Source organism: Solea solea, chromosome 2, assembly GCF_958295425.1.
Source record: "Solea solea chromosome 2, fSolSol10.1, whole genome shotgun sequence".
NCBI lineage: Eukaryota > Metazoa > Chordata > Actinopteri > Pleuronectiformes > Soleidae > Solea > Solea solea.
In genome coordinates, this window is record NC_081135.1 from 23,386,333 (window position 1) to 23,399,149 (window position 12,817).

The 12,817-nt window shown below is 41.5% G+C and overlaps 2 protein-coding genes across 2 annotated transcripts; both read left to right on the top strand.

Moving 5' to 3' along the window:
• The first annotated feature begins 209 nt into the window (after positions 1-209).
• hoxd10a (homeobox D10a) lies at positions 210-3,439 on the top strand. The gene is given in 3 exon segments (XM_058617522.1): positions 210-972; positions 974-1,748; positions 2,616-3,439. Coding segments are annotated over 3 exon segments (1,146 nt in total). The 5' UTR covers positions 210-876; the 3' UTR covers positions 2,891-3,439.
• Positions 3,440-4,922: 1,483 nt separating this feature from the next.
• hoxd9a (homeobox D9a) lies at positions 4,923-6,689 on the top strand. Its single transcript, XM_058623053.1, has 2 exons — positions 4,923-5,627; positions 6,117-6,689. Exons 1-2 carry the CDS (start codon positions 5,054-5,056, stop codon positions 6,362-6,364), a joined length of 822 nt encoding a protein of 273 aa, XP_058479036.1. The 5' UTR covers positions 4,923-5,053; the 3' UTR covers positions 6,365-6,689.
• The last annotated feature ends 6,128 nt before the right edge of the window (positions 6,690-12,817 follow it).

Sequence of the window (12,817 nt, forward strand, 5' to 3'; positions counted from 1 at the left end):
TCGATTGAATTTGGCACAAGTTAACAAAATAAACACACTCTTTTGGATTAATTAAGATAATATATTACGTCATATCATTATGGCTCACTTTATTCCTTTTTCCACATTAATACAGTATATATTATATACATTTGTGTATGTGTACATTTTATTAATGTGTATATATATATATATATATATATATATATATATATATATATATATATATACATATATATACAGTTTACGTTACCTTCATTAACTTAAACACATATAACCATGTGTGTGTATATATAGCCTGTGTGTGTGTGAAGTTAATTAAGGTAATGTAAACTGTCGTTGGTGGAATGAAATATAAACATACAGTTGAGGTTTGTTTCATTGACATAGTCTGCAGTTGTTGCCTATATGCGCCATGTAGGAAGCATGCGCACTCGCTCACCCACACACACACACACACACACACAGACACATACACATACATACACACACACACACACACACACGTACATCTTCAGTCTCTCACACAAAGAGACAAATGTCCTTTTGGCGTTTTTGAAAACACGTCACAGAGCACTGGGGTCGTTGAACAGGAGACACCCAATTGAAAACACGCACTGCTTCTGATTCAAATTCAATTTTGTTTATTTCTACTGCGATAATTGCCTCGGTTTATTTATACATTTATTTATTTATTTATTTTTTTTTTATTGAACAGCCTATGTGCAAAAGTCCAGCGATGGCCCCGTGAGTCTGCACGAGCCCGCAAACCAATTTCAAGTCCGTGTTGTAGGTGTCGCTGTTGACCACGTCTGCATCCGCAGTGCACGAGAGCGTGTGCAGCGGAGAGGAGGCTGCGTCTCAAGGCCATTTTCAAATCTCATTGGTGGGCTTGTCATGTGGTCGGGAGGCATCCTGACTTACACGGAGATGGTTTTTCCTATAGATATGTCAGCCTACAAAGGACATCTCTCTCCTCCAAAGAACTTTACCCCCCAAAATGTCCTTCCCCACTAGCTCTCCTGCGGCAAACACCTTTCTAGTGGACTCGCTCATTGGCGCGTGCAGGACGGACAGCTTTTACTCCAGCAGCAACATGTACATGCCGTCCGGCTCAGAAATGGGAACTTACGGAATGCAAACCTGTGGACTCCTGCCGTCTTTCGGCAAAAGAGGGGAGGTCAGCCACCAAAATATGGGCATGAATGTCCACTCGTACATACCTCAGCTAGATAACTGGACTGACCCGAGCAGAGCCTGCAGAATAGAGCCGTCCACGCAGATGACAAACTGTTCATTTTCACAGAGCATAAAGGAAGAGAGTAACTGCTGCATGTACTCCGACAAGAGAGTGCAGAAAGTCAGCGTGACAGAAGTGCCCGCTTACTCTAATGTGGTCCCCGAGTCCTGTCCCGCAGACGGCCCGGAGATCCCGGTACCGGGATATTTCAGACTGAGCCAAACTTATGCGAATGGGAAGCATCAGGAAAACTACTGCCATCAGCCGCCGAGTCCGAACCCAACATTGATGCAGCTCAGTCGGCTCACCCCGAAGCCGCAGTCCGCTTCCTCCTCCTCTTCATCGTCCTCTAATTTTGCAGAGGTGGAAAAGAAAAGTGAAGACGTCCAGCCGCAGGATTCCGAGACCTCGAGGACTCCGGTCCCCGCGGAAAGTCCGGACCCAAAGTCCGGCTGTGAGGAGAAAAGCTGCACCATGGACGCGCCTGTGTCCAGCCCTGAGCTGCAGCAGCAGCAGCAGGAAGGGAAAGGTGGGTTGGCTTCAATGAAAGCTTTTATCTTGTGGCGCTGCAGTGTTGAGAAGGCTGTAGCATCATAAAACCAAGTATAAAACACAAACAACCCCGAAAGTCGTAATGTTTAATGAGAGTCTTTCTCAGGTTGCAGTCATAGGCAGCAGAGATTTTTTTTTAACCAGGCTGCATGCATGAGGCATTTTTTCTAAACAAAAAAAAAGAATGTATTCTTGCTTAAAAAAAAGGAGAAAAAAGGAGACTAAGTCCACTTTCGATAGCTTTATATTTAGAAGTGTGGCACGTGTTTTCAGCACCTACAAAGACTCGTAAGCTGCACTGCTAATAGTTCACATGTTTGCTGTTATAAATTCCAAATTCTGCCTGCAAAAATGGTGCACTTGCAGCTCCAGATGTGCTGCTGCTCAGTTCAGTGCACATCTGCAGAAATACAACTAAAACCACACTATTTGAGATTGAATCTGGAGCTGCTAACTGCTTAATCATAGACGGCATTAATTACACGTTGATGCTTTTAATATTTAATGAAATTAGTGGGGTTGTGTTTTTTTTTTGTCCTCATGTCTCAGGCTGTGTATGAAGGTGTATTCCCGGTGCATGTGCGGTTTGATCAGCTGGGCTTTCATTTCATTTCTCTTTTATTAGTGGTGGCATGCTCGTGACTAATACCATCCCCTGGATGTTAATTATTCTGGGAAGGCGTTTATATTGTGTGTTATTTCCCAGAGGTGAAATGTGCAGCAGCAGGTGAGATGTGCTTGAAGTTGAAATCCCACTGCAGAGACAAACAGACTAAAAATACACGCATGTGTGTGCGTGTCTCTCTCTCTCTCTCTCTTTCTCTCGCTTTTCTTTCTTCCACAGACTGCAAGAGTGACACGCCGACGAGCAACTGGTTAACAGCCAAGAGTGGCAGAAAGAAAAGATGCCCCTACACCAAGCACCAGACCCTGGAGTTGGAGAAGGAGTTTCTCTTCAATATGTATCTGACCCGAGAGCGCCGCCTAGAGATCAGCAGGGGCGTCAACCTCACCGACAGGCAGGTCAAGATCTGGTTTCAGAACCGCAGGATGAAACTGAAGAAAATGAACAGGGAGAACCGCATCCGTGAACTGACCTCAAACCTCACCTTTTCGTGAGCTCGCATTTGTTTCTTTTGTTTTCCTTTTTTTCCTCTGTTTATTTGTATGTCTCTTGTATTCAGTTTGATGCGTTTGGTGGCATTGGACGTTCATCTTTAATTTCAGCGAAACTGTGACTATATATATATATATATATATATGCCATTTTAGTACTTTGTGTGGCGTCTCGTGGCCTATATATGTTTGATTTTGGGTTTTGTCACATCAGGGTAACACGTTTTGTTCTTAAATTATTGGAGAAGTAGACTTCGTCTCTCCCCCCTTCTCCTCCTCATCCTCCTCCTCTGTCCGTGGACATGGATTCTATTCTATTGTGTCAGGGTGGTGAGTTCGCTTTGTTGAAAGATGTTGCTTTATTTGAGTCATGAAAGCACATTTATTGTCGTATAGTGCAGCGTTTGTTTTACAGTGAGTGCCAGACATTTGCTCTATGGTGAAGTGTTTCTATGTGGGCCTTTTAAAGTGGCGGAAAAACGGTGTTGATCTGTGAATTTTACTGCATGTTTGTGGCATGTATATCTTGCAATAAATATGATTGTCAAATAAGTTTGTTTGCTTTTTTTTGTTGCTGTTGCTGTTGTTGTTGTACACGTGTCTCCCTCGTCTATAATTGGTGGCCAAATGTTGAATTCCGTGGTATTATTTGCCTTTTCGTGTGCGCAACATAAGGAATTAATCAAGAAAGGAGCATTTCCTTAACGAGCTTGTGGAAGTTTAGTCCAATCCGAAACTGTTTCCTAACGTGTTTCTAATTTCAGTGAACATTTGAAACTGTGCTCTTTAACTTCACGTCTTCTATCGTCCATCATTATTATTTATTTCCTTTATGTATTATTATTATTATTATAATAATAATATTATTATTACTGTGGGCTGCCAGTACAAGTGCGTTTGTTTATGTTTAGTATAAAGCCGTTAATGTTTTCTTTCACAGAGGTAACATGAAAACAACATATTGGAATTAAGAGCAAAATAGTGTCAAAAATAGTCCAAATAAGACGAAAAAATAAAAATGCTGCTGTTTAATTTTTGTTTTCAGGCCTGTTCATTATTGACTATAGACTATATAGACTATAGAATAATGGGCTGTTTTGTACAAGCACAAATTCACAGACAGGAATCAACTCTTCCTCTCTCAGCTGCACAGGCCTCTGCAGACACTCTTTCTCTTCATTGTGCAGAATATTTTATATATTTTTTTGGAAATCCGTATGTGTGATAAAGTGACATAGCAAGTGTAGATCCATAATTTGCAGACTTTTTCTTTTTTTCCTGATACATTTGTTCCTTTCATGCACTGACATTCACTAAACTAATAAAAGTAACACAATAAAGTGACATTATTACATTAGAATCCCATCTTTCATACAGCAACAGACAGATGCACTCTGCTTCTCCAAGTCTTTCTCTTCTTTTATTGACGGCGTGTATAATCACACGCACCTCATAAAACATTTATTGATGCATAAAGGCATGATGGCCCTTCTTTGAATTAACACAATCATTTTCACAACTGCCACTTCCTGTTCAACTTTAAAAATTAAACAGAGCCAGAAAATATGTTTCCTCGACGAATGTTAACAATGGACTGGCCGCATTGTGAAGGGAAATGGCGTCTGTTATTTTACAGCATGTTATTACATCTATTTTTACGAGGATTCCGTCAGTCTATAAAGCATTTTACTGGCATGGAGGGTATCAGGACGGTATTATAAGACTTTTCTCAAACATTAAGATGCAGGGAAATCCGTCTTGCAGTGTGTGTGTGTCTGTGTGTGTCTGTGTGTGTGTGTAGGCGGAGGGGGTGTCCTATTCCTTTTTTGTTGCAACATCCTGCAGCCACAGGCTCACGAGAAGCAGAGAAAAAAAAATCATTTGCATTTATTTGAGCGATTCTTTTCGCCCTGCAGTCACATGTGTGAGACTTTTATTATTATTATTATTACTTGTGAAATGAAAAGCGAAATTAAACCTGGCGGATGAAAAAAGAGAGAGGGAGGGAGGGAGAGAGAGCGAGAGCAAGGGCAGGATTGATTTACTTGCTGTATTGGTAAATATGACCACGTGATCCATGTAACCAATCCCTGTAGATGCAGGCCAGCAAAAATACCATGATTGTTCATAGAGGGAAGCTTCCCGTAACAGTGCAACCCTTATTTTATGAGTAGGAAGAGATCAAAAATGTCTTCCAGTGGCACTCTCAGCAACTGCTATGTGGACGCGGTCATGGGGCAAGAGCCGGAGGATGTGTACGGTGCTCGCTTCCTTCAGGCTCCGCACACGGTGACCCCGAGGCCGCCAGGTGCCGGGGACAACGCAGACTTCTCCTCTTGCAATTTTGCACCAAAGTCCACCGTTTTCTCGTCGTCATGGTCCTCGGTTCATCCGCAGGGGATCTATCATCCGTACGTGCACCACCACCACCACCACCAGTCACATTTGCCCGCTTCGGACGGCAGATATGTCGGGGTCCGCTCCTGGATGGAGCCCATCTCTAACCACGTTTCCTTCGCCGGATTCCACGCCAGTAGTCGTAGCTCGTATGGGACAAAGCCCGAGGCGCTGCAGCCGCCGAAAGCCGCCGAATGCGACGCATTGGAGGCAGAAGCTCGGCCGGAGTTCACGTGCGGAGGAGCATCGGAGTGCGCGGAGAAGGCGAGCAAAGAGCACAGTGGAAGTGAGCATTCGAGCCACAGCGAGTCCAAAGAGGAGAAACAACAACAACTTGACCCAAGTAAGTAAACGAAATAGCCGGTAATGATTTACAACCCTAAGAACTGTATGAGCTGGGTGTGTAAAACTGGAGGTTTTACTAACCTATAAAAGTGTCTCGAGCTATAGCGCGGCTCGGGAAGGGGAGAGAGAAAAAAAACTCCTCCAACCCTACTAGGGTTTTTACAGGGGATCCTAAACTCTTTCATGTCACGGGACACTCCAAATAGATACACAATGCTCCATGTTGATACGATCTTTACCTGCAGGCTGGAGTTAGGGAACATTCACGTTCTTGTTTTTATCGGGAAAAAATGGGAACATGTGTAAAAAGTCATCTTTACGCACTGACTGTTTTTTTTGCTTTTGATTCCCTGCAACCACAACAGTGTCCTTTTCATGCTCCAGAAACCACTCATTAAATTTAATTCCCAGTGGCTCCATACCCATGCAATTTATTTATTTGTTTGTTTGTTTATTTATTTTATTTACTGTTATTTATTTCCCCCAGGCAACCCAGCAGCGAACTGGATTCACGCGCGCTCCACGAGGAAGAAGCGGTGCCCGTACACCAAATATCAGACTCTCGAGCTGGAGAAGGAGTTCCTCTTCAACATGTATCTGACCAGAGACCGACGCTTCGAGGTGGCCCGCATTCTCAGCCTGACCGAGAGACAAGTGAAGATCTGGTTCCAGAACAGAAGGATGAAAATGAAGAAGATGAACAGGGAGAGGAGCGGCGGCAGGGAGCAGCTATAAGCACACGGACTGCTGCTGCTGCTGCTGCTTCTGCCATTTTCATACATTCTTGACGTTTCTACCAGCAAAGCCATGATGTGAACATTTCACAATAATTATTATTATTATTTTTTCCTACAGGAGCCCCAGTAACCATCTCTTAGGCGTCTTAAAAACGTAAACATTGCGTAATTTTGATGGCCATTGTGCAGGGAGTGACTCTGGTGCACAAAGGATACGTTGGATTTTTCCTTTTTTGTTTTGTTTTACAAGTTTACACCGTCACAAACTGGGATGTTCACGGAGTTCCAGCTTTGTTAAAAAAAGAAAAAAGGAAAAAAAAAATGTTGTGTTTTGCTTTTACAGTTGTTACGAAATGGGATTTGTGTGCGAGTGTGTGTGTGTGTGTGTGTATATATAAATATATAAACACCTTCACAGCTACAACTACTTTGAACGCTGTTGTGTCACCACACACACACACACGCGCGCGCAAAAATGCTGCGTCAGTGCAGACTTTTGACCATCAGGTTAAATAATTATGTGACTGTTATTGCGAATGGATTGTTTAACATCAACACTTAAGTAATTTAATTATTTCCCCTTTAAAACACACAAAACAACCCCATTTACACTCTCCCTGCGCGCTGCTGCTCTAATGTTTCGGCTGTTTTATTAGATATTCTCACATCAAAATTTATTTCCCGAGGCCTTGTTTACACAAACACTGCTTGACTCCAGCACTGTGTCCTGCAGGCAAAATAATACACACACACAAAAAAAAGTCAGTCCCACACTGGTAGATTTCTCATTTTTAATCCAATCAGAGGTTAGTTAAATACTGTTGTTGAATTTCACTCTTCTGAAAAATTACTTTGGAAAAGGTAGAATAAAAAAAACAAGTAATAAAGTGTTTACGACTGGGAGAGGTGTCGCTGCGGATTTCCAATTTATTGTTCAACTTGTACGAATAATTACTTTAAAGCAGGAAGGAACGTGGGCCAATAAAGCTATAGAAATGGCTAGACGTCTGGGCTAAATGAGTTTATGAGCCCGGCCAGCAATTACACTTTCCTTTGAAATCCCTTCTTTCTTTGGGCGTTTGCGTCTGTTGCTGACAAACAGAATGTGGACACTTTTTTTTTCCACCGGGTGTCTGCTCAATGGATTGTGTCAGAGGAAATCACCCCCACCACCATAATGGTCACGTTTATTCATCAACTCCATTTCCCACCGATGGGAAGAAAACACAGAAAAAAAAAACTTAACTTTGACTGATGCAGTCTTAACTTTGCCAATTTGAAAGCAACTTTTCCCTCACACAGGCTGGAATTACATTTCTCAAATATTGGACCTATTAATTACAGCGAGGACATGTTTAAATGCAGCAGTTTGATCATAACTTAGAGGATAAATAATTGCAGTTTTAAATATAGCCTATATACAATCTGCTTGTTGCAGCACTGGTGGGGGGGAAAGTAATGGGAGCGCTAGAGGGCGATGTTGTCCTTTTAGTCTCGGTCACAGCAGTTGATTCACAGCTGGAGGAACATGCAGACAACACATGGATCCCACCAGAGTCATGTACTCGTGCTTTCATTGATCTTTATTAAGAAAAATATAGTGTATGAACATTGTAGATCCCTTTAACAAAAAACAAAACAAAAAAAAGACCAGAGTTCATTTGGTGAGGCTGCAAACAAAAACTAGAACCTTTGACAACAGAAAACCTACAAACCTCTCATTTGTTGTTCTGTCTTTTTGCAGTAAAGGTTGTTATGTTGTAAAATGCAGATTGGATTTTTTTGTGATAATTTCCCTACGTCTCATTTTTAATATGTTAAATTGCAGTCCATTTTAACCTGTACAAAAAAAGAAAAGAACAAGTACAGGATTAGTCCAGTTTATCACTAACAAAAGAAGATTAACCTGTCACTGATTAATTCTTTTAATCTCCCCTTCAACCTCTTGTGAACTTAATCCAACAGATTTAATGTAAATGTAAAAGTCTGCACAGCACAGTGGCTGCTGTTGTCCATGTAGTAAAGACTCTACACAGGCCCTAATGAAAATACCTGATGACAGGCTTATATTTCATGTAAACTTAGGACAGCGACTCTCTGCAGCCTCTGCTTTTTCTTAAGACCGCACAACACTCTGGATTTATTTATTTTAAATAAAGCAATGATGAGCACAGAGGTGGCGCTTTATTGGCCATTTGGGAAGGAAAGAACCCGTATTATTAGTATTATTATGATTTGTCCCGTGTTCCAAATGGTGCTGCCTACTCCAGTTTACAAGCACCGTACAAAAGCGAAAGAGAAATCGTTAAAAAAGAACAATCCAATAGTTTCGGTTTAATGTGTCTGATAATCCAAAATTCATGAACTCAAGCGCATTTAGGGCCAATTTAATCTCCTGATGTGTCGTGTCTGACAGAGTCAAACTTCATAATGAGGCCCAACATATACACTACTGAAAAAGGATAAGAAGAGGATACATTGATTGATGCTTTTTATTATTGTTGTGTCGTGCGTGTAAAATATGTCAAACATAGAGACACCAGTATTTACGTTTTTACAGGATTTAGACACAAATGTATAGACTATATACACTCAAACAACCGCCCCGTGTCATCATCAATGCAAAGGAACATTTTCTGATTTTAAAAAAGACATTAAAAACCACACGGCTCCATATTGTTTATTGTTTATTTATTTGGATCCCCATATCTCTCTCTCTCTCTCTCTACACACACACACACACACACACACACACACACACGCACACACACTGTTTATATTTAAGTCGTCGCCATGTGGTTAAAAGTGTCCTAAAAGTGAGAAAGACGAACAACAATATTAAAGAGATTTGGAGAAGACGCTTAATTGATTGTTTCCACATTGTTCTGACATATGTGAAGACGACACATGTGTGATGAGTATACATCCAGTAGGCTATATGACGTCACTGACATACTGTTGGAAACTTGACCTCGCAGCGACGACGTTCTGCGTCACCGACACGATTACACGCACAGTTCACGCGCGCACAATAACGGCATCAATTCTTTGATTGATAATGAGGGAAATGCACGTAACCGGCGCGCATATAAGCATGTGCAGATGTCCGTGCGTCATCGTCGCCGCGCCTTCGCGCTCCGTCATGTGTCTACCATTGCAGGTTCGCACGAATGGGGTCAGCTATTTCACTCTCACCATCAGCTGTGTTCGTGTTACACTCTGTTTGGTGATCCACGCACGTCCACTGGCCTTTTTTCTCTCCCCTCCTTCCCCAGTGTTATTTCTGTCAAGGCTGCATGTAGGCCATGGTGTGATGAGCTGAGCGTCACGGACAGGGGCTCAATCCCAAAATACTCCCCCATTAAAACAGTATTACATGTTATATTACATATGGAAATGCAAAGAACGTGCCATGATCGTGCATGTTTGTGATGATAGCTCGGCCTTGTTGGTTGTTAATTTCGTGTATTTCTCAGAGAAGTAGCATGTTGCAGCTGAATAGCTCTCATGTCCCTTCCAAGTGTGTTTGGGAGACTATGTCGCCTTCAGTTTGCGTTAAAACTCATAAGATATTAAGTTTGTCCATTGTGCGCTATTGTAAAACATGGTGGCAGCCTCAGGTCCTAATATAAATATCATGAAGATCATGAAAAACAGTCCCCGCAACCCATCACAAAAATAAATAGAAATGTTTTATTTGAAATTTCTGCCAAATAAAAACAATTTCGCCGAAATTACACACACTCGACCTTTAACAAGCCAATATGCAATATTCTAATGTATTATTCGACTCTATATTCCTCAGTATATACTGTAATGTAGCTGCTGTGTGGTTACAGGAGCGACCTGTTGGGATAAAGACGCGCGTCTAATGTTGTGGTTTTGTGGATGAAGCATCAAAAGAAAGCGCGAGATGTGAGAAGTGATAGAAAACAATGAAAGATTGTGCGACTCTGCTGATGTTTCATTTTTTCCACATGCAGGCGAGAGGGAGAGAGAGCGAGAGAGAGAGAGAGAGGGGGAAACATCCATCAGTTCGGCTTTATTGTCGTTTAAATCCTGTGAAATTCTCACAATTAACTTCAGATGATTCGTTTACACTCTTTCTTTTTAAAACACAACAATGGTGTTTTTATTTCGGGAGACTCTGACATCAAACCAGCACATTCACTCACTCACTCACTCACTCACACACACAGTAAAATGACATGTTCTGCCTCACTGCAACTAACGTGACGTGGAAAAGGAAAACGCGTAATCATTATCGATACATGTTCTCTGTGTAAACTTCAGAGGAATCAGGCCGCACTACGTACAGTAGGATCTTTGTGATGAGAGTCAAACCAGAACATGTGAGCCACGAGTACATTTTTACACATGACCACAACCTATTATTTCCTGTAGGACTGTTTGACTCCCACCTTTTAGCACGTGTTAGTTACATTTGGCTTTACATTTATTAAAACTAAATTAAAACTTGAATTTGAGGAGTGTTTAAAACTCAAAACAAACTTTGGGTGTTAGGCTAAATGAACATAATTTGGCCTGTTATGTTAAACCTTTAATAACAGGAGGGGAAAAAAAAAACAGAAGTCATGAATTTAAAGGAGAACTTGGAGCCTCCGCAGTGAGACGTGCAGAGCTGCTGTTTGTCAGCACGCACACATTTTATTAGTGGACTAACACAGTTGCAGCTGTGCGCAGTATCACTACTGAGGAGACAAAGCAACACCCCACACACCCCAACACACACACGCACACAAATGCATTCATATCATATGAAGGATCAACTTATTTATTTAGTTAGTTAGTTATTTTTAAATGGCATTAGGCCCATTGTGAATTCTGAAAGAAACACACACACACACACACACACACACACACACAATTAATTTGTGATATTATTTATTTATTTCCCAATAGTCTTTGCCTCCCTATCATTAATTTAATGTGGACTTGCCCAGCAGCATCACATCACACGAGAGTTAATGTTGATCTTCTAGTGCAACGTGGCGCCTCTCTCTCTCTCTCTCTCTGTCTCTCTCTCTGTCTGTCTGTCTGTCTGTCTCTCTCCCTCTCCCTCCTTCTCTCCGTCACCCCTCCATCAGTGATCCCAAATAAAAGGCGGAAGCCTTACAAACAAACACACAGAAGGACGAACAGACGAATCTTTGCAAGTCTAAGGGGACGACAATCCGGATTTCTTTCCCAACCACAATAGAGCCACGTAATCCCACCAGATTACACCGGAGTATAGATTTACAATACTGCCATAGTGATGTAATGCAATACATGCTGATGTCTTACAACACACACACACGCACATCCTTGAACAGCATTCGCTCATAGACACTCATAGATGCTAAACCCTAACCATAATGTAATGTTAACCACCGCAGATAAATTTAACCCTAACTCTAATCCCAAACTAAACCCAGTTCTAACTCTAGTCCTAAAACCAAGTCTCAACCCTAAACGAGTCCTTTGTTGTGAGGACCAGTGACAATGTCCTCACAAAGATAGGTTTGAGTCAAACCTTTTGCTCACAGCCTACACACACACACGCGCGCGCACACACACACACACACACACACACACACACAGGAAACCAGAGACAGGACTATAAATCGCACACGCTGACTCTGGCATGTGTGTAACCAGATAAACGAGACTGGAATGAAACTAATTTCTCTTTACTGCACAAAATGTAACAATCCCTCCATTTTCTTCTGCACGTCAATGTTTTGCCGGTGAAAAATAAGCAAATACTAATAATCTAATCAAGTTCTGCCTCGAGGACGATGGTGGGCCGTTAATAGAGTAATAATAGTATATTTACTGTGCATCAGTACAGAGGAGGCCAGTGTCACAATATGAGACAGATTTCGAAAACAAACTGTTTTGATTTGATTATTTCCCTGTTGTTAAACACACGAACTCAAAATCAGCTATAACTATATGTTCATTTTACCACTGGTTTTCATCACGTGACTTTTTCCTGCATAGGCCTGTTTCTAGGGGGAAAAAAAAAACAAAAAAGAAAAACGCCCAATCTGGTCGTTTCCCGTTTATCCAAAAATACTTATATTCGATGTGAAAAGTAATATCTTAAGAATTGTGATATAGTTTTTGTAATTCAAATGTTAACATATAAATAGTTTGGCCTTTAACACACACCTCATTTTCACGATGCAGCCAACAAAAGGAGATAAACACAAAAAAAGTAAAATAAAATCGGACGTTATTTCTTTACAAACATTTTTGTTGCAAATGAAAACATTTAAGACTAGAATGTGTTCCTTAAAAATATTTGGTGGTCGAGCAACCGCAACGGAAAATGGCAAAGAGGGAGGACAAGAGTGTTTTTCTTCTCTCTTTCTCGCTCTCTCTCTCCTAAAGGACACGGAGGGGCTTCTGCTATTATGCGCAAAGATGGGGAGAATTGCTGCAG